Source organism: Manacus vitellinus, unplaced genomic scaffold, assembly GCF_001715985.3.
Source record: "Manacus vitellinus isolate BGI_N305 unplaced genomic scaffold, ASM171598v3 scaffold_0_pilon, whole genome shotgun sequence".
Lineage (NCBI taxonomy): Eukaryota > Metazoa > Chordata > Aves > Passeriformes > Pipridae > Manacus > Manacus vitellinus.
In genome coordinates, this window is record NW_021938789.1 from 38,664,289 (window position 1) to 38,686,405 (window position 22,117).

At 37.4% G+C, this 22,117-nt stretch overlaps 1 protein-coding gene across 3 annotated transcripts in view; it reads right to left on the reverse strand.

The window, feature by feature from the left end:
- The window catches only part of ARFIP1 (ADP ribosylation factor interacting protein 1), a 36,765-nt gene extending 15,888 nt beyond the window's left edge, over positions 1-20,877 (reverse strand). The window contains exons 1-5 of one of the 3 annotated variants that reach the window (XM_008933161.3): positions 20,770-20,877; positions 13,991-14,092; positions 5,575-5,689; positions 2,998-3,093; positions 1,454-1,563 (exon numbers count right to left, since the gene is read on the reverse strand). In XM_008933161.3, the coding sequence (XP_008931409.2) occupies positions 1,454-1,563; positions 2,998-3,093; positions 5,575-5,689; positions 13,991-14,092; positions 20,770-20,877 (531 nt within the window). The remainder of the gene's footprint in view (positions 1-1,453; positions 1,564-2,997; positions 3,094-5,574; positions 5,690-13,990; positions 14,093-20,769) is intronic. The other 2 variants (XM_008933163.3, XM_018071721.2) reach the window with 2 other exon arrangements.
- Between the last annotated feature and the right edge of the window lie 1,240 nt (positions 20,878-22,117).

A 22,117-nucleotide genomic window follows, 5' to 3' on the forward strand; every position in this document is an offset into this window, starting at 1 on the left:
GCTCTTGAATATTCCCAGCGAGGGAGACTCCACAACCTCTCTGGGCAACCTGTTCCAGTGTTCGGTCACCTGCACAGTAAAGAAGTTCTTCCTCATGTTCAGGTGGAACTTCCTGCACATCAGTTTTTGCCCACTGCCTCTTGTCCTATTGCTTGGCACCACCAAGAAGAGCCTGGCTCCATCCTCTTGACACCCTCTCTTCAGATACTTATAGACACTGATGACACTCTCTCAGTTGTCTCTTCTTGAGGCTGAACAGACCCAGCTCCCTTTCCTTTGTAAGAGGGATGCACCACTCCCTTAATCATCTTTGTTGCTCTCCATGGGACACACTCCAGGAGCTCCGTATCTCCCTTGTACTGAGAAGCCCAGAACTGGACACAGTACTCCAGTGGGGCAGGATCAGCTCCCCTGACCTGTTGGCAGTGCTCTTCCTAATGTACCCCAGGATACCACTGGCCTGCAACTTCTGCAGTTGCTACGAAATTTAGATGACAAGAAAAGCAGAAAACCTAGAAGCCACTTAATTAGACATTAAAAAAGGAAACTTCTGATTCTAACAGAAAGACGGCATAAACCTTTATTAGTGGGTAGAATGTCTCCATCTCTGCTTCCCATTCTCACTGGGGAAAAAGTCCTTATCCGGACTTTAAGATCACTGGAGGGATTCAGACTTTCTTTTCCACAGATTCTTCATTTCTTCATGGTTTGATATAGATCTGACTGATGCACAAACCACCTCTCCACAACTCTGTCATTTAAGTTGCAGGCATAACAAAAAGCTGTCTTTCAAAATTTGTCTTTGTTTAAAACTCTTGACAGGAATATATTCCCTGACAATTGCTCCTTATCTTATGGCTTTTTAATGAGAGTCACTTCTGGTAAACTGGTGTGCTTTAAGAACCTTTTCATTATTCTTATGTTATTGTTTTAATTTCATCAAATCCCAAATGATCACAAAGCAGCAGCATATAAAATACATATGAATTTAAACAACAATTACAACACTAAGAAAAAACAAACAGCCAAGACAGAACATCAGAACATCAGTTAAGATATACAGAACTTGTAAATGGGCCTGACCAAGTTTTCATCTCAGCTAAAATTTTATTGTATCAGCAATCAACTCCAAAATGGCAAAAAGATTTAATTGCAAGCTTTAGTGCCGAAATCTGTACATTCTGAATGATGAAGGGGACATTAGAAACAGCACATCCTTTATCTTGCTAAATCAGTAATACCTATGAAAGATTTTCCACTTAAAACTAGGGATTTAAAAAGGCTAACAAAGAACTCTACCCTTGGAAGAAAACTAAACCCTCCCTACACATTCTTGCTTATGCTCACTACAACAACAGATGACTTTGATACAGCTCTGGTCCTACCTAGTAGCAAACTCATTTCTAGAATACATACATACACACACACACACACAAATACATAGCTTGCATACCTTGTAAGTGTTTAGGCTCCACTTTCTCACCAATTCCAGTTTCTCCATTGCTGGATTCTTTACTTCATCTGCTAACACAACAGGCCCACTCTTCTGCTGGGCCCTGCTCCCTGTGTCAGATAAAGCAAAGGCCTTGGATTTGGGGTTTTTGTTTGTTTTTTTTTTTATAAAGGATTAATAGGAGGTATGTAAGATTTGTGCAAAAGCAGAGCAGAGCAGCAGTATGAACTTAAGATGAATAAGCAGATCTCAAAATCACTTCCAGAAAGAAAGACTTATTTTAAAACTGATATAAAACATATTTTATATCCCAGTATTTCTAGTAGTAATAGGTTGCACAAAGCTTACTGAATGCATGTTTTACTAACCAACCTTAAAACAGTTTTTGAGACATTTATTACTTAAGCTATGTTTTAAAAATCCAACAGCTGAACATCCTGTTGGATTTAGCCATTCTAAAAGTCTGTTTACAACCTGCAGGCCATTAAATGACATTTATTGGCATATAAAAACTGTTGTCCCAAAGTACAGGTTTTTTTAATCTTTTCCAGTGAGCATCATCCTTTCCAGAATTTGCGTTCAGTCAATATCTTACTTATTTCAATTTTATTAGCTCATTGTATGAGGAACAATTAATTCTACAAACCACCAGTATGGAAATATCAACAAAGAGCAGATTTAAAGTAACATATTAAAATATCCAGGGCCAATCACTACACATAAATTGCCCTTACTCAGCATTTTCAAGCTAGTATGAGATATCATGTGAATTCTATGTTTTAGTTTTGCAAAAGTAATTCCTAGTGTCCTAAATACTAGAAACTGCTAAAAATAGTAACTTTTAAGGAACATTTTATATTTTCATGTACAATTCTGACTACTCCCAACTCTAATCCCTACTGCTACTTACAGTCACCTTAGTCTTGCCAAGTTATTTATGTAAGCAAGATTTTGGAAAAAAGTCTATACAGATGCCTCAAGATACTCCTTTAGCATCCTGCTGTGTTCTTTACATCTTCAAAATGCTGTGCAAACATAAAGTAACTAACCCTCTCAACACCCTTATGAGGCAACTGAGCAAGTTTTCTCCTTTTATACAGGAGGAAACAGACTAAGATGTTAAGTAATTTGCCCAGAGGCACAAAATGAGTCAAGTGGCAAAGCCTAGTTTGGGTGTTGTGAATTCCTAATGGCTGCCTCCATAGTCTAGTTGATTGGAATATGTGATCATTTTGGCAAAAAAATCCAAAAGTTTCAGCTTTAACCTAAATAAAAGATTTTGGTCTCTCCTATTTTAGTTGGGTTTTAACTGTTTGTTATTATTAATATTTGGTAGTTATATTTCTAATTTTACAGAGTAAAAGCAGCTGACAGAGAGGAAAGCAGAGGTTACTTTGTGAACTGTTAAAAGTCAGAAATGAGAGCCATCAAAAACCCCCAGAAGTTGAATTTCCAACTAATAGTAAATCAAATCATTAGAGATGTGGAGGGGTTAGTACATTGTCAGCAGAGACGAGGGCGTTATCCACTCAGTGCTTTGATACCTGTGGGAATAATTAAATCACAACCTTGTCCAGCCAGTCTGCTAGCTGCTGCACTGCTAGGAGATATAACAGATGATTTGGGTGATGCTGAGGAACCTGAAAAGGGGACATTAAACCATGAAAATCCATCATCTTCCCATAGAAATCAACGCACACTTTTACACAGACATGGGGGTTTTTTTCAAAACAAAGAAACATTTGCTTCAGCAACAACAGAAGCACCCATAGAAAAGGTGCTGTAATTTCTGATGGAAATGTTTTTTAAGAGGTGCAGCTGTCCATGTGAACTACGCCAAGTTTTCATGATTTAATCTTTTTCTCTACATCATGATGACGATTTTTTTTTCTGTAAGAGTAATCAAAGCACAACTGACAGCTTCATCAGTAAAGTACATACCATAAACAGAAAATTCTGTGTACGATTGTTATATACAGTTTCTACAGCTGAAACATCCTTTTTTAGGTCCAGGTAGATTTGACTCTGCGCTGTCACTGAATGGTACTCAAAGCATTAAGAGGTGAAGTAAGCTCTGAAATCTCAGCCAGCTTCAGATACACTTCAGTGACATCGACTCTTTAGTCAGTGTAAACATGCAGCAATAAGTTATCCTGAAGATCATAGGAGTCATTAGCTGTGGAAGTATGTAAGCTCATTCCCAAAAGAAAGATTTTACATCACTTGCTTTTTCTCTTAAAAAAACTCAACCAAACAAAACCCAACTAACTTTAAATGACAAGCACTCTGTGTGTTCTCTAGGATTATGCTTTTCAGAGCTTTGCCACTTTATCATAACGGATAAATTTGAAGTAGCATCCTTATGAAATTTTCAGGATTTAAAAACCAACCAAACAAATTAGTTTTTTCTCTGTAGTGATGAGCGACCCCCATATTGGGGGGGAACTTTTATTGCTTTTGCTGAAAAATTCCAATATACTTCAGGGCTAACAGTGTAATAACGAGGGGAAACGAAATCAAACCTGAACACTAGTGGTTTCAACAAAATTTAATTATCAGGAACACCAAAACACCACTTAAAGTAACTGGACCAACAATTAGCTTTTGTCTTTTAAACATACTACAGAGCACTACTAACATGGGGTTAAGTAAATCCAATGATTTGGATCCAAGTGCACAGAAAAATGAGACAAAGACAGCTCACTTGCTGTGTTCTCCTGTAGCAATACATTGCATAAGAGCTGCAATTGGATTCATCCAGGCGTAGAAGTTTGACTGCAAGATCCTGCTAAAGGCCTCAAGACTGAATCATTCCAGCAAGCGAGCCAAGACAAGCAGTTAAAAAATCCTTATCATTTGACAGAGTATTAATGCAGCCTTATGCATGCTTCATCATTCAACATCCCCCAAATCCTAAAAGCCCTTCCCCTCCAGTATTGTCTACTCTGCATTCAAAAATGAAGCCCTAGTAGAGGCAATAAAACAGAATTTTTAGAAATAGGGCAATCATTCAGGTTTTGTCCATACTTTCATAGGAAGTCCTAGGTTTTATCACTTCTCTCTGTCTGATTTTATTAGAACATCAGGAAAAATCTGAAGAAAATATCCTTGGAGGGAAACTGTGACATCCAAAGTGTCCAAAGCTCATAATTTGTATACAAAAATTTTCACAGAACATTTGCATTTCAAACGTATTAGAGTAGCTTCTTATACACATCTTATACACATTTCCCTTATAGGCTAATGCACTTAACAGCTGCAACAGTAATCCTGCTAATACAATATAAAAAGGCAAAAATGGTGAGCAGTTTGCCATCTGCCCAGTTTTTAGCTAGATATTTTGCTAATTTCAAAGCTAAAGAAACATAATATTCACTTTGTAATATATGTAATGTACAGCATATAAATCACTGTTTTCCTAAGCAAAGAATTTTACCAAACAGGAAATGAAGGAAAATGTAAATTAAATCTATGACTACAAAGAGACGTATTTTCACAGCTATGCATTTGAGATAATTTCCAACCTTTCAAATTCAGAAACTGTCAAAGCTACATAATTTATCAAATATCATTTGCACATACTGTATTATGGTATTCTATTGCTTTTTGACAGATAGGAAGCACTGACATTATTGGCTTATCACTTTGTATTTCTCATTGTTTGATACTAGCTTAGACTCTCTAAGGCATACATTAATACAACAAAGAAGAATTCCACCTAATAATTTGCTCTAGGTAAGTGAAGAAAAAATAGCTCTCCAGTTATGTTTCAAATCAGAATACTACCCTGCAAAATTTAAAGAAAACTTCTACACAATTAATAGTAAAATTCTTCAGCCTGATACCAGTTCAAGGTGCTCAAGGACCTCCCTTCTTGTAAATGCAGACCAATTTAACACTAAGTAGTTTCCTCTAGTCCCTTGACTGATACTGCAAGTGTAGCATATATTCTGTATTTTAACAACCCAGCTACCAGAGGTGATAAACTGGTTGTCACTAATGCAAATCTCAATGTGTACATTTACACCAAACTGCTCAAAGCAGCTACAGAACATTGTGTTCCTGACCATGCAAAAATATGCCTAAAGATTTTAAACTGAGAAATACCAAAAAGCATTTACCTTTACTTGGAAATGGTCCTGCCTCAACAACTCCCTCTTTGGCACTGTCAAAGCCACGAGATGTTATTTTGGTTTCAGAAAGTCCAAGTCCAACTGGTAACGAATATTTCAAGTCCTTGAAAATATTTGAATAAAAAAAGAAAGTTAATGTTAAAAAAAAAAAATTAAAGTGACTGAAAAGTATTAAAATGCAATTTCAGCAGCTCTCAGACAAGCAATTCAGTCTTTAGCCTGGAATGTCCTTGTTGCTGTCACAGCATTCTACTACTACACAAATAAAACATAAATGAAAGAGAAACACTGTAAGTATAGCCTGAGTATTTATTCTAGACTTTTTTGTTATATTGATGAACAACTAGAATGCCATCTCTTAGAGCAGCAGTTACCAAAACCGTGGCCTGAAACATCATGTTATATGGTCTGAAGCTGGTCCAAGCAAGCATATCAGTTTAATAAAGCTTCCAGTTAAAAACTGGACTATCAAGCAGACAACATCTTAAAAACCAAAAATGTGGAAGCAATTATCATAATGTTAAAGATAAAAAAAAAAATCACTCTAAGCAAGAAATAGCTGTAAAAATCATAGCATCCTTATTTTTTATAAATAGCACATGAAATCTTTTTAATATTTGACACGGGAGAAACATCTGGAAAGGCATCACTTCAACAGCTTCCTTTTGAGCCTACATCACAACTGCTCACAGCACAAAGCTGCCATTTACTTCTGTTTGCTTTTGAAACATTGATTGGAAATTGCTTAAGATCGCCTTGTTTAACTTTGGAGAACTAGATTAACTACTACAACCAACTTTCAAGCAACTGAAGTCTTCGCTGAAACCCAAAGCAGGCCTATAAATCCATACACCATGAACTATGAATCCATACACCACAATTCCCACGTCATCCCCGTTGCCCATTTTTGCTGTCTTGCCCAGCTCTACAAATAGCTCCCGCTAAGGTTTCCTGGACTATATTTCCAGCCTTCTGACTGAGGTTTAAGCCTCTGGTGTTATGGAATTATATTTAGTGCTTTAAAATAAGTTCAGGTTTTAAAGCAATTTAAAACCATTAATTCATAAAAGTAAGAAGTGTCTGAAAAACTACTGTGGAAGTGAAAGGAAAACAGTAAAATACAGTTACAAAAATAAAACATGAAGAAATTGGAAAACTGTCAGTGTCTGGAGTCAGGTACTTTTTTGCATCCCCTCTGCTTCCATACAGAGGCAAAAAAGTGGAAAAAGTATAGAGGAGCACTAGTGAAATTTGCACAGAAAAGCTACACATAGCTTTAAGGTGTAGTAACTGTTTATGATATATGCAATGCTTCTAATTACAAAGAAAACACAACCTTTAAAATCCAATTCATGTTTGACCTATTACTGTAGTTGCTTGATCCACAAACCAGAAGCGGGATAGTGCATAAGAATGGTACTGCCTAGAGGCTCAGATTGTCAATAAGTGGCTTTGGATCACAGGATCACATCCCCACAGATTTAGTTAGGTGTCTTTAGTTTAGGATAAACTCCTGGGAAGAGGAAAAAAAAGGAAGAGCTACAAACATATGAATGGACAGAGAAATCTTGCTAATGTTAAAAACCCAGGATGTTACTGCAAACAGGGTAACCAATTCCTACAGTCATATTTTTACTTACATGAACTGGCTAATAATAAAGTATGCCATATTTGTGTATCTAAGGCATTATACAAAAACAAAACAAAAAAACCCCAAGCACAAACCAAAGAAATTATCCAGCATGAACAACAAATAGCAGTCACATGCAGAACCTGATCTCACAAATTAAGCATATTGCAACATTGGATACATACTGTTTTCAGTCTTCTCAACTGACTTAACACTGATGCTTCCATTTAAGTACTCGCAGTTGGTGGCACCATGGAAAGCCTTTGCTTCAACTTAGTTTAGCTAATGCACAGAGTCCATTTAACTCAAAATGTAGCAAGTCACCAGAGGCTGAAAAATTGGAGAGACTTGAAAAAGGATAACTAGATTGCAGAGAAGATGCACTGATTTAACAAAAAGGACATGGCATGAATTATTTTTTTCCTCAAGGCACCTTGGCTCCTTGTAGTTTTCAGAAATATCTAAACCTGTAGCCAAACAAATGTAGACAGCTAACCTGCTTAAGCATGTTTGCAGTAGGAATCTAAGCAATCATCTGTATTTAATGTTAAAATGCAGAACATCTGCTTTGTAAAGATAAAAGTTTAGACATAAACTTAAGCAATTGTACTACTCTGTACATTCAATGTAGTTCTAATTTGAAGCTAAACAGAGGCTGGACCAACTGTAATGCTAAATAAATCAGAATATGACAACATATCTTTCTCTTCAATAAAAACTTGGTATTTGGATTATGAAAATTATTAAGATCTCCAACTGTGTATATATATGCACACCAGGGTGTTTTACATAAATATATGCATATGTGTATGTACACACACATGTATTTGTTCCAAGAGATCTAATTTTTTTCACTGCCAAAAAGGCAAAGTTCAGTCTAAAGAACTGCATTCAAACCTCTTTTTAAACACTTATTAACGAGTTCAAATATATCCTGATGAAGAACACCATCCTTGCATAAGAATTTAAAAGAAAGACCTATCATAGCATACATGACCAGAACTGCCATCAAAGTCAGTGACTATCAAAACAATACCTTTTTGTTACTTATAAACATGCAAGTTACTGTTCAGTGGATAAACAGTGCTGCATGTAAACTTCAATTTTTGACATGTCATTCTTACAACTGATTGTGCTTGCCTTTTTTTTTTTTTACAGAAGTGTAGATAAACAAAAAAGCTAGCAAAAAACCCTGTAATCATACTGATCCAGCAATTTATCCCTTCAAAAAGTTACAAAGAAGGATAACTTAGGGAGGACAGATTCCCCTCCTACAGTAAGGTGATTATATTTTGACAACATACTGCTCTTTTAGCTAAGTGTAAGATTTCTCCCTTTCTTTGTAAAAGGTAAGTCCAAGTCTCTAGAATTGATCAAAATTTGTTGATACATTGCAAAACCACAAATCTGTTAATGGATCACCATTACCAAAAACTAAAGAGAAAGACGCTTCTTTCGTAATTTTCAATTCTATGACATTGTTTATGCAATTATCTTCTAGAAAAAGTATTTCAGTATTGTAACTTCACTGAGACACAGAGCTAGAGATATAAAAAAACATAGCTCAGAAGTTTCCCAAGGAGTTAAATGCTGGACTACCTGTCCCACTCTCAGCCATTTAGCATGCTTAAGGCTCAAAGAAGCAAAGCATGAAATACAAGGACACAGAACAGCTGCACTAACTTAATTAGGTCTGCTCAAGACAGTCCAAACTTACACGACACAGAACATTTAAGCCACTTCAACCATTTGTTAAAATCCCATTTTAATTACTTCAAATCACCACATTAAACTAAACATGTTTTAGTCAGGTTAGCCTTATTTACACAACTCTAACAGGTGTTATACAGATCATCTAGAGGTACCAGTATGCATTTTTGACATAGCAATCCTGTTGAGACAGTAGACACAGCAAAGAAATCACTCAGAACGCATGTTCATGAAGGAATGTTGGCAGAATTACAAGACTATTTTCAAAACAATACTTCCCATCCATGCTATCCATATTAATCTAAAACGAAGAAGGGAAAGACCAGAACTGTATTTTCCCCAACAGTAGAAACCAACCTAGCCAAAACTTGCTTATTTTGAAGAAACTTACTTAACTAAGGAGCAACTAAGGAGGTATCACTGCATTAATTTCTTAGTTATGCCAGTCCATTATTAATGCATGACTAAGCATTATCTTCTCCTTAGTACCAGCAGTAGGTTTAACAGATATGGTTTTACTTGCCTTTACTACCTTGTTTTTAAAACCCCACATCACTAGCTCATTCAATAAATATATGTGGAGCAACTAAACCAGGACCAATCATATCCTTGTTTATTTTTTAAACTCAGGCCACTATATGTAATTTGATTTGGAAATTTTTTAATGATGGATGACTCCAGTTGCCTTCAGGAAAACTTTGCAACCCATCTTATTGTAAAGTTCACAGTTTAAAGTCCAATGATACAGAAAGTTGTGTAGATACACATAACATCTATCCAGTAAGATAGATGGGCTCTGAACTTTAACTTCTTATCCAAAGTCATGTACAAGTACAGCTCCTTGTACATATTCAGCATTTTCTTCTTCTCTTCGCCCTATTACATCACTCAGTTCCTATTTTCCATTAAGCCACTAGATCCTCCAATCAGTTTAAATTCAAGCATAAATACATGTATTCTCCAATACATTGCTCTTCACTCAAAAGACCCCTTCTACCATATCCTTTTTGATTCACCTAACATAACACTGCAATCCAGTTTTAAATTAGTTTCCCTTCTACTCTCATCATTAACCTGCATATTTTTGGTTTTTCAGACTGTACGAAGACCACTTGACTTTTTTGTTTTATTTCCTGAAAACAGTTTTCTAGAACTGACACACAGAAATGAATTTTAAATCAGCCTACATTAATTAAACTATAATTACCAAAATCCGACCATGTCAGTGAACATAGTAAAACCTAAGAGATGAACTCAGATGTTGCAGGCAGAATGTGAGTGACAAGGCTGGTGTCTTTTTTTCAGAAGGGAAAAGACAAAAAAGAATTGACCTTGTCTATTTGTGCAGTCTGGCAATAAAATTACAGAACAAGATACTGAACACAGGCATTCAGATTCATCAGATTCCAGAGCTTATTTCATAATTCTAATAAGATAAATTGAAGACACAATACAGTTGATTTATCTTTTGCAGCCTGAAGTTTATTACTGGTATTATATACATGTTTAACAATGATTTTGTTCCCATAAGAGTACAGTAAGATCCATGAAAAAGAGTCTATACTGAAGTTAAAAGGAAACAATTGAAACAACCAATTCAGAGACTCAAACTGATATGAATGTTATATAGATTTTGTACAATAGTTTAAAGGTAACAAATCACTTAAAGCTGCTTGAGTATCTTTACAGGCAGACCAAACAGTTTTCTGAAAAATTAAATTTAATCCTATGCAGCTTTCACACTGTATGGCATGTTATTGAATATAGAAATAGAAAATAGAAATAATATACTTCCTCACTCCTTCCTACAGATCTCAGCTCTCAATCCCCGCAGTGACATTAAAACACCACTGTGCTAATCACATAATTATAATAGCATGGCAGGAAAACTAGAAGTCAGGGATAAGTGAAACAAAAACGTGAATTATATGAACCAGCAATACTCAAATATTCGCAAACCGTTCTATACACCAAGTTCTTAAAGCTTAAGTGAGTTCCAACAGAGCTCTGAGAGCTGGAAAGCACTGGGTCAAGCTTTTTCTTAATGAAAGAACATTAGATATTTGATCCAATGATGACTGAAGCTACAGCTTTTTTTAGTTAAAGAGTTTCCATCCATCATACAGGCAGGACAAAACTTGTTGGAATTCCACGGGCATGTTTTATTATAGAATTAGAATGTAGCAGCATATTTCTGAATGAGATTTTACAGGTAGGAAAACATCTATTTAAGTTACCTTGTATGTATGCTTTATACCAAGAAGATGCATCAATTTGTGCTATATCGCATTCCCACAAGATTGGAACTAACATGCTTCCTTCTGAAATGACATTATGACAATCTATGCTGTCTGATGTTCTGCAAAACTAAAGGAGGAGTTTTTTCTTCAAAGGAGGAGCAACACTGCACTGCCTTGCAAAATTAAATACTTCTCACGCTTGAGTGCATACTAATACTGCATTTGCTGAAAAATAAATGTGCATTTTCAAGCCTGAGCAGTCTGAGGTCAGATGGAAGTGCTAAACAGAACACGAGTCTAGAGGAAAGTGTAGTGTTGTCATTAAAGAAATCTAAGAAAAACATTGTACAACTACCTCTTTACTCAGTCTATCAAAAACATACAATCTAAGCTGCTCAAGTCTTCATCGCAAAATAGCTGTAGAAGACAAAAAAATACAGAATAAATAGTATTTTATTGTTTACATCTGAATTGTAAAACACCTAGATGAACATGTACCTGATTATAAAAATAAAAAAGCAGGAAGCCAAAATAACCTTGTTCTCCAGCTCCTAAAGAAGGTGCAATCAAAATCAGTATATTGGAATTTGAGTGCTCTAAACTCTACTGTGGTCACATACTCTTACCAAGCACTGTGATAACAATTCAAATTAAAATAGTCGTGGTTTCCTGCCCCTTTCTTAAGCAATCTCATAAAAATCAGTACTTGGCTTGTCATTTCTGTAAGTTGATAGGAAAAATGACCCCTGAAAACTCAGCAGAGAAATTTTGTGGTGCAATGCATATATTGCTTTAAGTTAAAAAAAAAATTATCTGGCAAGGAAAAAAAGAGAAAGCACGGCATTAAGCATTAGAAATAACAAACATGAATCAAGATGAATAGAAGACTAAATACCAGAATTCAAGACTACCAGATTAGTAAACAGACCTAGATGTTAATTCCAAGAAGTTTGTTTTCTTTGTTTTGTTTATAAGAAGCCCTGTTTATCACATATTCTGAGTTTAGGTCACACATGCGGGTGTTAACTTGTATAAGACAGTTCAAAAAAATAACTGAAGTGCACTTCTTCATTGATCTCAGAATAAGCACTGAGAAATAATTACAGCAACAAGTTCAACTGTGCTTGCATAGTGTAAGTTTTCTGCAATTTGACCAAATATTTGACCCACTTTTGTGGAAGTAGAAGTTTCAAAATATAGTTGACTTCAAGCCAGCAAAATCATTAGCATGCGAGCAAAAACCTATTCCAAGTTTTATATATATATGTATATATATGGTCGTAGACAGAAACTACCTTAAAATTTCCCCTTTACATTTCGACTGAACAGGAGTGCAGGTTCCACTTGCTGTACATAAGTACTGCATGCACTACACTGAAGAAGCAACCATAATGTAAGGAAAAGGTAACTTTTACAGCAGTCAAGTCACAGCAGCAGCAGCTTAAAAATAGTAAATCTGTTTCTCTACTTCGAGGTGAACCCAAATTCATTACTACCTCAAGATACATTTCCTAATGTTGTCCACTTAGGCATATGTACATCTTTATAGAAATGTAGTTTTAACTTTATTTCATTAGATACTGTCCTAATTTTTACATTATGTTACTGATAGAGCTTAGTTGAATGACAAATCTTAAGAAACCTAACCCTTCCCTCATTGCAGTGCTATTCATAAAAAAAATCCCCATACATCAGAAGCAGAAAAAATGCCCAGTAACAAGTGCAGTATTTTTAATATGAATGCATTTCCATCTCATGAAGTTTTACACTTTTTTTTACAGCCATGCTCACTATACAGCTACCCTACAATCATAGTCAAATGGTCTCAGATCTTGTTTTCACAATATACTTTATTTTTTTATTTCTTAAAATACACATTTATACACATTTAAATAGAATATTTATAATTAAAATTATACATGTTTTAAACCATAATTTTAGTAAATATATTTAAATGCCATTTTTCTGTCTTATGAATAAAATTCCTGGATTAAAAATCAGTACTCTCAAGGCTCAGAATCAATAATTAGAAATGCATACACTTGATTGCATATTACAGAGTACCCAGTACTTTACACCATTTAGCATTCAGGAAAAAAAAAATCATTACTAATATACCTTGCACTGCAATGTGCAGTATGTGCTTTGTTTTTTTTTTAGTCAACTTTAACAATAATTTATCATCTTTGAAGGACTTTTTACATTAAAGTAAAAATAGAAGACAAAATTAGGCAAATTCTTATTGTATCAATATTCGGCATGTATATGTAATTTGTTTTTGAACTTATAAAGGTTCTCCCCTCTAATCAGCATTTTAGTAGGACAGAATAAAATGTTGAAGTTCTTCTAAGTATTCATTTTAGAAATAATCCTGCAGTGCAAGTCAGCATGGGACTGTTAAAACTCAGAGATTTCCTTAAAATCTAAGTCTCAGCAGATGTCAAATAAACGTGGACAATTAACTAGTCTTCGTATTTCCAAATGAAAATCAAAGTAAAAAGAAAAGAAACCCAACCCCAAATTCCATAAGCTGTACCATGGCGCTCTCTGCTGGATGTCTGAACGCAAGGGAAACTGAGCCATATGAATCAAGGTTAGGGGAAGGAATCAAAATTTGCCACGGTTAACATGTCTTTTATACAAAAAAGATTATTACAATGTGTGATGACACTGTGCTATGTCAACTTTAACAATGATCTATGAGCTTCAAAGGAGTTTTTCCATTAAACCTCCAGAAAACCTCAAGTGAAGTCTGCTGTGCCCTGCATTGTAACTTCAGCATTTCTGATAATGATACTTGGCAGACAGCGAAGAAAATTCTTACCCTGTTAAAGCTGTGCTCATGAGAATCTTCCAGCTGTCCATTGCTAGTCACAGGAATTTCTGCTGCTGAATTTTTGGGAGACTCCTGAGCCATTGCACTTTCCTACAGTATAAGAAGAAACAGGTGATTTGTCTTAAATTTCCAATGAGTAATCCCTATGAAAACAGTTGACTTTATTTCAAACTCCTATTGGAAATATTCTGATATACTCGGTCTGCATACATTTGTTTAATCACATCCCCAAATCACAGTTACACATTAGTACAGCTCAGTCAGAAGTAACTTAGAGATCTAAGAGAAAAGAGACACTAAAATTTAGCCCATTGATATTGGGGGAGCAAGACACAAATGAGGCGTGGGGCCAGACAAATGTTTTCTATGCACACTTGAGCCTTAGTTTCTGTGTCTCAAACTATAAAAAAGGTGAGCTTAGCTAAAAAAATGGTACTAGCTGTAAACAGCAATAAATACTAGAAAAGTGCAATGAGTTCATGTGTTACAAGAAAAGCTATGATTCCAAACCTTAAAATAGTTTAAGTTGCTTCTTATTTAGCCATAACATAGTGCCACCTTCTGACTAAAGTGTTGGTATGCAACTCTTATGCAGTCAACAGCAGCACACTTGGAAGTGAAATGCAGAAGCACTGAAAGAACTCAAAAGCACCAACGGAATTCAGGAATCAAAGTTACCTTCAAATGCAGTTGCATCATGAACAGTAGCAGCAGCTGTGAAACTACTGATTTCAAAAATGACCTAAGGTATAACCTAGAAGAGCCATTCCCAGGAGAACCACACATCATTTACAAGCACCTGAAGAGAGAATGGCACCCTAACACTCTCCGAAATGAAGAGAAACTGAAAATTTCCCTTTCAAAAAGCTACTCCTACCTCTGCAAGGCAGTTTCATTAGTCATCTAAAGTGTAAACAGTAGAAAAATCAACACACAACCAAGGCAGTGTTTGTTCAATTACTTACATAAAAGTTGTCTGAAGTCTTCAAACCAGCCCATGCACTTGTGCAAGACTGGCAAGACAAGGTATACCATCAACAGGTACTTGAGAATAGGCACCTTTCTTCCCTTAAAGCTCCTAAATCATCAAACCAAACTAGTTCTTTTCAGTCTAAGGGTCAGGAAGAGAACCAGCCTGAGACAAGGCTGAAGTACCAGCAGCTTCTCCAACCACACATGAAGCTTTACAGGATAACAATGTAACACAAAGATTTTACTGGTACTTACTGAGCATCACCTGCATCATTCTAATTTGGCAACATCTTCAGTCATATCCCATTGCTAATATTTCCTCCATTTTCATGTGTCAACACTTCATTTACATTAGTGAGATTGATTTCCTCAGTAAGTTTTGAGGCCTCTCAGCTTTTTTCTAACTAGGCACTGTCTGTGAGCTCCAATAAACGTGCTTCTCCAACTCCAGATAGCTTTCAAAGCTTTGCTACCATAACTTCTTCCAAAAAATGTAAATTACTGAGACTTCACCTCAGCTGGTCTTTTGAAGCAGAGGTCACAACTCAAACTTCCTTTGGTATCTATGACAAAATCTGAACATGTAATAAGCTTCTTCAATTGGCAGCATAAAAACATCCACCAAGTTCTGAATGAACACTGCCTTTTACCCATGCAGAGAAGAGAAAGAACAAGGAGAGTACCTTGGGAAACAGCCCTAAAAACAAAGGGGACCAGGAAGGATGGACACACCTCAAAAAAGAAATCTTGAAGGCGCAGGAGCAGGCCAGCCCTATGTGCTGAAAGGCAAGCCAGTGGGGAAGATCGGCCTGCCTGAACAGAGAGATTTTACAGGAAATTAGGGAAAAAAAGACAGTCTACTGCCTTTGGAAAAAAGGGCAGGCAACTCATGTAGTGTTTAAGAATGTAGGTAGGTCATGTAGAAAGAAAATTTGAGAGGTAAAAGCACAATTTGAACTTAATCTGGTCACTTCGGTTAAGAACAACAAAAAGTGTTTTTTTAAATACATCAGTAGGAAAAGGAGGGGTAAGGAAAACCTCCATTCTTTGTTGGACACAGGGGGGAACATAGTTGCAAAGATGAGGATAAGGCTGAGGTACTGAACATGTTCTTTGCCTCAGTTTTCAACAAGACAACAGGTTGTCCTCAGGACAACTGGCTTCCTGGGCTGGTAGACAGCAACTGGGAGCTGAATAGCCCCCCTGTAATCCAGGAGGAAGAAGTTAGTAACCTGCTGAGCCACCTGGATTCTCAGAAGCCGATGGGATCAGATGGGATCCATCCTAGGGTGATGAAGAACTGGCGGAAGAGCTCGCCAAGCTGCTCTCTATCATTTATCACCAGTCCTGGCTCACCAGGGAGGTCCCAGATGATTGGAAGGTGGCTAATGTGACACCCATCCACAAGAAGGGCCAGAAGGAAGACCTGGGCCTGTCAGCCTGGCCTTGGTGCCTGGCAAGGTTATGGAACAGATCATCCTAAGTGCGATCACACAGCACCTACAGGACAGAGAGGGGATCAGACCCAGCCAGCACAGGTTTAGGAAGTGCAGGTCCTGTCTGACCAACCTGATCTCCCTTTTATGATCAGGTGACCCACCTGGTGGATGAAGGGAAGGCTGGGGATGTGGTCTACCCGGACTTCAGCAAAGCCTTTGACACAGTCTCCCACAGCATACTCCTGGAAAAGCTGGCAGTCCAGGTGTACTCTGTGCTGAGTTAAGAATTGGTTGGAGGGATGGGCCCAGAGAGTAGTGGGGAACGGTGCTGCATCCAGTTGGTGGCCGGTCACTAGTGGTGTCCCCCAGGGATCAGTGTTGGACCAGTCCTGTTTAATATCTTTACTGATGATCTGGACAAGGGGATTGAGTCCACCATCAACAAGTCTGCAGATGACACCAAGTTGGGGGAGAGTGTCAATCTGCTGGAGGGTAGGAGGGCTCTGCAGAGGGACCTGGACAGGCTGGATAAATGAGTTGAATCCAGTGGTACCATGTTTAACAAGACCAAGTGCCGGGTCCTGCACTTTGGCCGCAACAACCCCCTGCAGCGCTACAGGCTGGGCACAGAGCGGCTGGAGAGCGACCAGGCAGAAAGGGACCTGGGGGTTCTAATGAACAGAAAGCTGAACATGAGCCAGCAGTGTGCCCAGGTGGACAAGAAGGTCAATGGCATCCTGGCCTGGATCAGGAACAGTGTGGTCAGCAGGACCAGGGCAGTGATTCCGCCCCTGTACTCAGCACTGGTTAGGCCGCACCTGGAGTACTGTGTTTGTTCTGGGTCCTTCAGTTTAGGAAGGACACTGAGGGGCTGGAGAGTGTCCAAAGAAGGGCAACGAGGCTGGGATAGGACTCGAGCACAAGTCCTATGAGGAGAAGCTGACGGAGCTGGGGTTGTTCAGCCTGGAGAAGAGGAGGCTCAGGGAAGACTTTATCACTCTCTACAACTACCTGAATGAAGGTTGGAGCAGGGTGGGCAGTGGTCTCTTCTCCCAGGCAACCAGAAGAAGGTCAAGAGGGCACAGAGAGAGTGATCAGATATTGAAATGGGCTGCCCAGGGACTTGGTGGAGTCACCATCCCTGGAGGTATTTAAGAAGAGACTGGATGTGGCACTGAGTGCCATGGTCTAATTGACAGGGTCGTGTTGGGTCATGGGTTGGACTAGATGATCTCAGAGGTCTTTTCCAACCTGGTTGATTCTGTGGTTCTGTGACAAGCCACTCTAAGAACCCTGCATATCAATTACAAGTTGTCTAAGTACACCCAAAAAATACCACCTGAGATGATACATTTCCCCCCTTTGAGGATAAATACTCTCTACAACTAACTTAGCAGAACTGAATTGAATGCTACCCTTTCAAAAATAGTGCTTTATGAAACCTTTCCCTAAAATAAGCAGCTAAACATTTAGGCACGGCTTGTTAAAAAAAATTCTAAATACAGAGAAAAGAATTTTCAAATAATTTAAGAAAAAGTGTGCTATAAATTCAAGGAAATGGTGACTTCATAACACACTAACTTATCCCATCAATCTCTCTCATTTAAGATCCAGCAAGTATCTTCTTTCAGCACTGGCAAGGAATACCTCCTATGCCATATATTCACATTGGCCTAGCACACCAAATTCTCCACACAGCCCAGTCTTCACCCACAACTGGAGCACAGAACTTTTTTTTTAGGTCATTCTTAATACAACTGAATAAACTCAAACCTTGTAGCCTTTAAGTAAATGAAGATACTGGAGCACACCAAAAGGTCTATGCTTACTTTATAAGTACTTCTAAAACACTAATTTGTTTAATTTCATAAAATACAGAATATCTCAAGTTGGAAAGGACCTGTAAGGATCATCAAGTCCAACTCCCTACTCTTCACAGGGAATTGCTACACAACACCATCAGATCAAATGTTCTAGTTATGTATCATATTAGATTTTGATTTAGGAAATCTGCCCAACAGATCAAGCTTCTTAAGCTTGCTCTGAATCTCACATCTGTTTAAGCTGTAAGACTGCTAGGAACCACACTTCTACTTGACACGGTCAAGTGTGGTATTGTTCAAATGCTTGGCCTGTCACAGCTACCTGCACAATACGGAAACATTGGCATAGGCTAACACAGATACTTTTGGTCTTCTTTCTGCAAATTATCAGAGAACACAGTGCAAAGGGGAACTCCTGTACTGTCAGAGAATACGTTTTGTTTGGCAGGGATCACAAACAAAAATGCACCTCTAAATTTAACTAAAGGCAAAACAAATACTTGGCTTCGGTGCTTTTCATCAAGAGTCTCAAATCACCTTGCAAATATTGACATTGATATATTTTTATACATTTATTCAAAGATATACACACTCAGGCATACGCACATCTCTAGCAAATACATATATTAAAAAATCAAATTCATCAGCTTCTCTGGAAAACTTTTGAAATCACTACAACCTAGAAGCAATTCACCTATTTTTTTGGGCATTCCTACTTGAGTCAAACTATGTATGTAGTTCAGAAAAAGCAAAAAATTACTTGCTAACTTCAGTTTCACACTATGTTTGAACTGTAATATAATTTTCCTTTGCTGAAAGGAGGACATTTCACCACTCTACTTTTCCAGTCCCTACTGTGAGCCACACAGTGTCCCACCACTGAACCACTTACCTGACTGCAGTCACCACACACAACTCACTAACCTGGCAATGGACCTTTTCACCAGGTTCATTTTCCAGTGTCAGTGAGTTGAATCAGTTTGCAGTGAGGTAAGACAAGTACCAAAGACGTGAAACGAGCAGCTGAAAAGGGGAAGTGGGATAAGCTGCTAATTTGACTCAGACATAACAAGAAACCACTGCCTGCATTTTAGTCAACAGTTTAAGCTAACACTGTTGTCAAAAAAAGTCCTTGCCCTTTTCCCCAACTCTTCCTCCTCTCAGCTTTCACCATTCCTTCACCTCTTCCCTGAGCCAGAGCAATGTATTTGTGCAGCAAACAAGATTCCAGAAACACTGCAGGTTAAAAGAAGGTGACCTGTGCTCAAAAAGAGGATGGATAATTTTTCCACTCATATCAGTTCCCCAAAACAGTTCATCACATGGGTCCTACACTTGCACCTATGAAACTGAGGGGGTAATAATGCAATAAGAATATATTGAGAATGAAGGACTGCTCTTGGCCACAGCATCAGCTTACTTTAGCAGTGCAATACCTCAAAATACTTACTCAACTGTAGGCTACTACCAAAAACAAGCAGTCATTTCTCTTTACCTCTGCATGTGTGTTCCTGTAACCTCACACAATCATGGTGAGCTTACTGATCTGAGAGAAAACTAAAGCATCAAACCACAACAGTACTTCTGTTGAAACAGTGAGTATGATTGCTGAATCAAGTGCCCCTTTGGCAAGTGTAACCCACAGCTGGCTTAAACTAAGCATACAAAGAAATCGAATCCTCAGAAGAAAAATTATCATATGTAGAAACAGCCTGAAGTAAATCTTAATAAGTTCCTAAATTTGTATTGATGTATTAAGCATGAATGACACAAGCATTACAGAAAAACATGACGCTTCAGATGGACTTTTTATTTAGAAAAAAATAGAATCATCCTTCAGTAACAATCAGTATTTTCTTTGCACGTATCTGTTTACAAATATCAGATTTGGAGATATGCTAAATAGCTGTGGAATCACTATACTGTTTTTCTAAAAGTTTAAAAACAATTAACTGGCATTGAAACTCTAATAGTGATAAAATCAGCATTAGTTTTTTCATTTTTACTCTAGAACAGTCACAAAAATGTTTATTTTTCTGAAACAGCCTCCCAAACACATTCTGATCAGCTAAATAATATTAGGAACCTTAGGAATTTGTTCATAATTTCAAAATGTCACAGACTTCTCCATAAAGAAGGAGCAAGCTGTCTCTGCTCCCAAGAAAAAAAAAGATTCACTACTTCAGCAGTAGATAGAATACCTTGTTGTAGTGAGATTACACAGATTGTTGCCTTTCAAATACCAATCCTTTTCCCTGCAGTACTTACACATTTCAGAATCCCTGCCTAAATCTATTCAACTTACAAAACAAATACTACAGCACAGCAACAGACTACTGGCTGAAGCAATCCTTCACTATGAATTAATCAGAATGTTCTTAATAGTGTCTCAAAACCAACCCACCCACTCAAGGTGCTGTGCGTGAGCTCGTAGTCCCATATTAATACCGCTGTGCTATGTAGAATTTTTGATAGTCTGAAACTGTTGTTAGGAGTGGTTGATTTTACACTAATATAACTATCACCCAATCACCTCAGAGCCAGACTGGACCTCTTCTGCAGCAGGGTGAGACTCATCAAGTGTTGTGGATTCGCTGCTGTGTTCTGACATACCTGAAAACCAAATAGGTTTGGCATGCATTAATTGATGTGAAAGGAGCTGGGCGCTGAACCTCACAGAAACTGAGGCAGGCTTTCAGAAAACACTTCTTTTACAGGTTCTGCTAAACCAAAGTGAAACCTCCTCCCTTTGATGCCTTCAGCTCTCCACAAATCTAACAGAGACTAGGAATACAATCTTCTATAAGTTTCCACTGCCAAAGCAACCTTCCCCCACAGACGACTAAGCTTGCAACATAAAACCTAGGAAGTCAAACAAGGTTCTTCAGCTGATGTATACTGTCACCTGCAACAATACACTTGACTACCATTGCAAAGATCACTACTTTGTTTACACAAAACTTATCCAAATATTGCAAGTTTATATTGATGCTAAGCCACTGAAACCTAAGCTGCTCAGTCTGTTAAGCCTACTAGAAACAGAATCCCTTTCATTTTAGTCTCAAAAAGATCTCAGCTACAGAGGCAAAGAAAGGCAATGACACTGAGCACATGCACAAGAAATCAGCTCAGTCAGTGTAGTGATCATGGAAGATGAATTACACACCTAATATAGCTTAAATAAGAAAAGTATCTAAATTCAATTTCAAATAGCTGGTACTTACAGGTGACACCACAACTCACCTAGCTGTTTGAGAGGAGCAGACAACCCATCATTAAAAATTAAACAGTCTGTCAGTATTGAGTATAATCACGCATGACTTCAGTTCATTAAGTACTGCACCATTTTATACATGTTCAGACAAATACCAGATTAAGAAAAATTATAAAGAGATCACTATTTGTATTTATATTGTATTTCAAATGCCTAAGCTATAAAAAATTCTAATTAAAGCAAATAATTAATAAGGTAAGCAGCTCACATGACCAAAGTCTGAGAAACTGAATCACCTAAATCATCCAGATCATATTACATTGAATAACCTTTACTTTGAAAAATCAAACGTAAAATAAGACACTTTCTCCAGAAAAACAATTCATTCAGAGATATCACTGAATGAAGTTGGATTTTTCTACTATCAATACAAAATTCCTTCACATATTTTTCTTAATTTTTCAAATTTCTTTTGTATATGAAAGACCATATGGCAGAGGTCCTGTTTTCCCACAGTCCTGTCCAAACTATGCTTGTGGTTGAAAACAACCTCTGTGCTTAACAGCTTATTTCTGAGTAGCTAAAAAAAGTCCATTATGGATTAGAAGAATACGTGAGATTTCCACACTCTGCTGGTTAAACAAGAAGCTAAATCCATGTTGTAGTG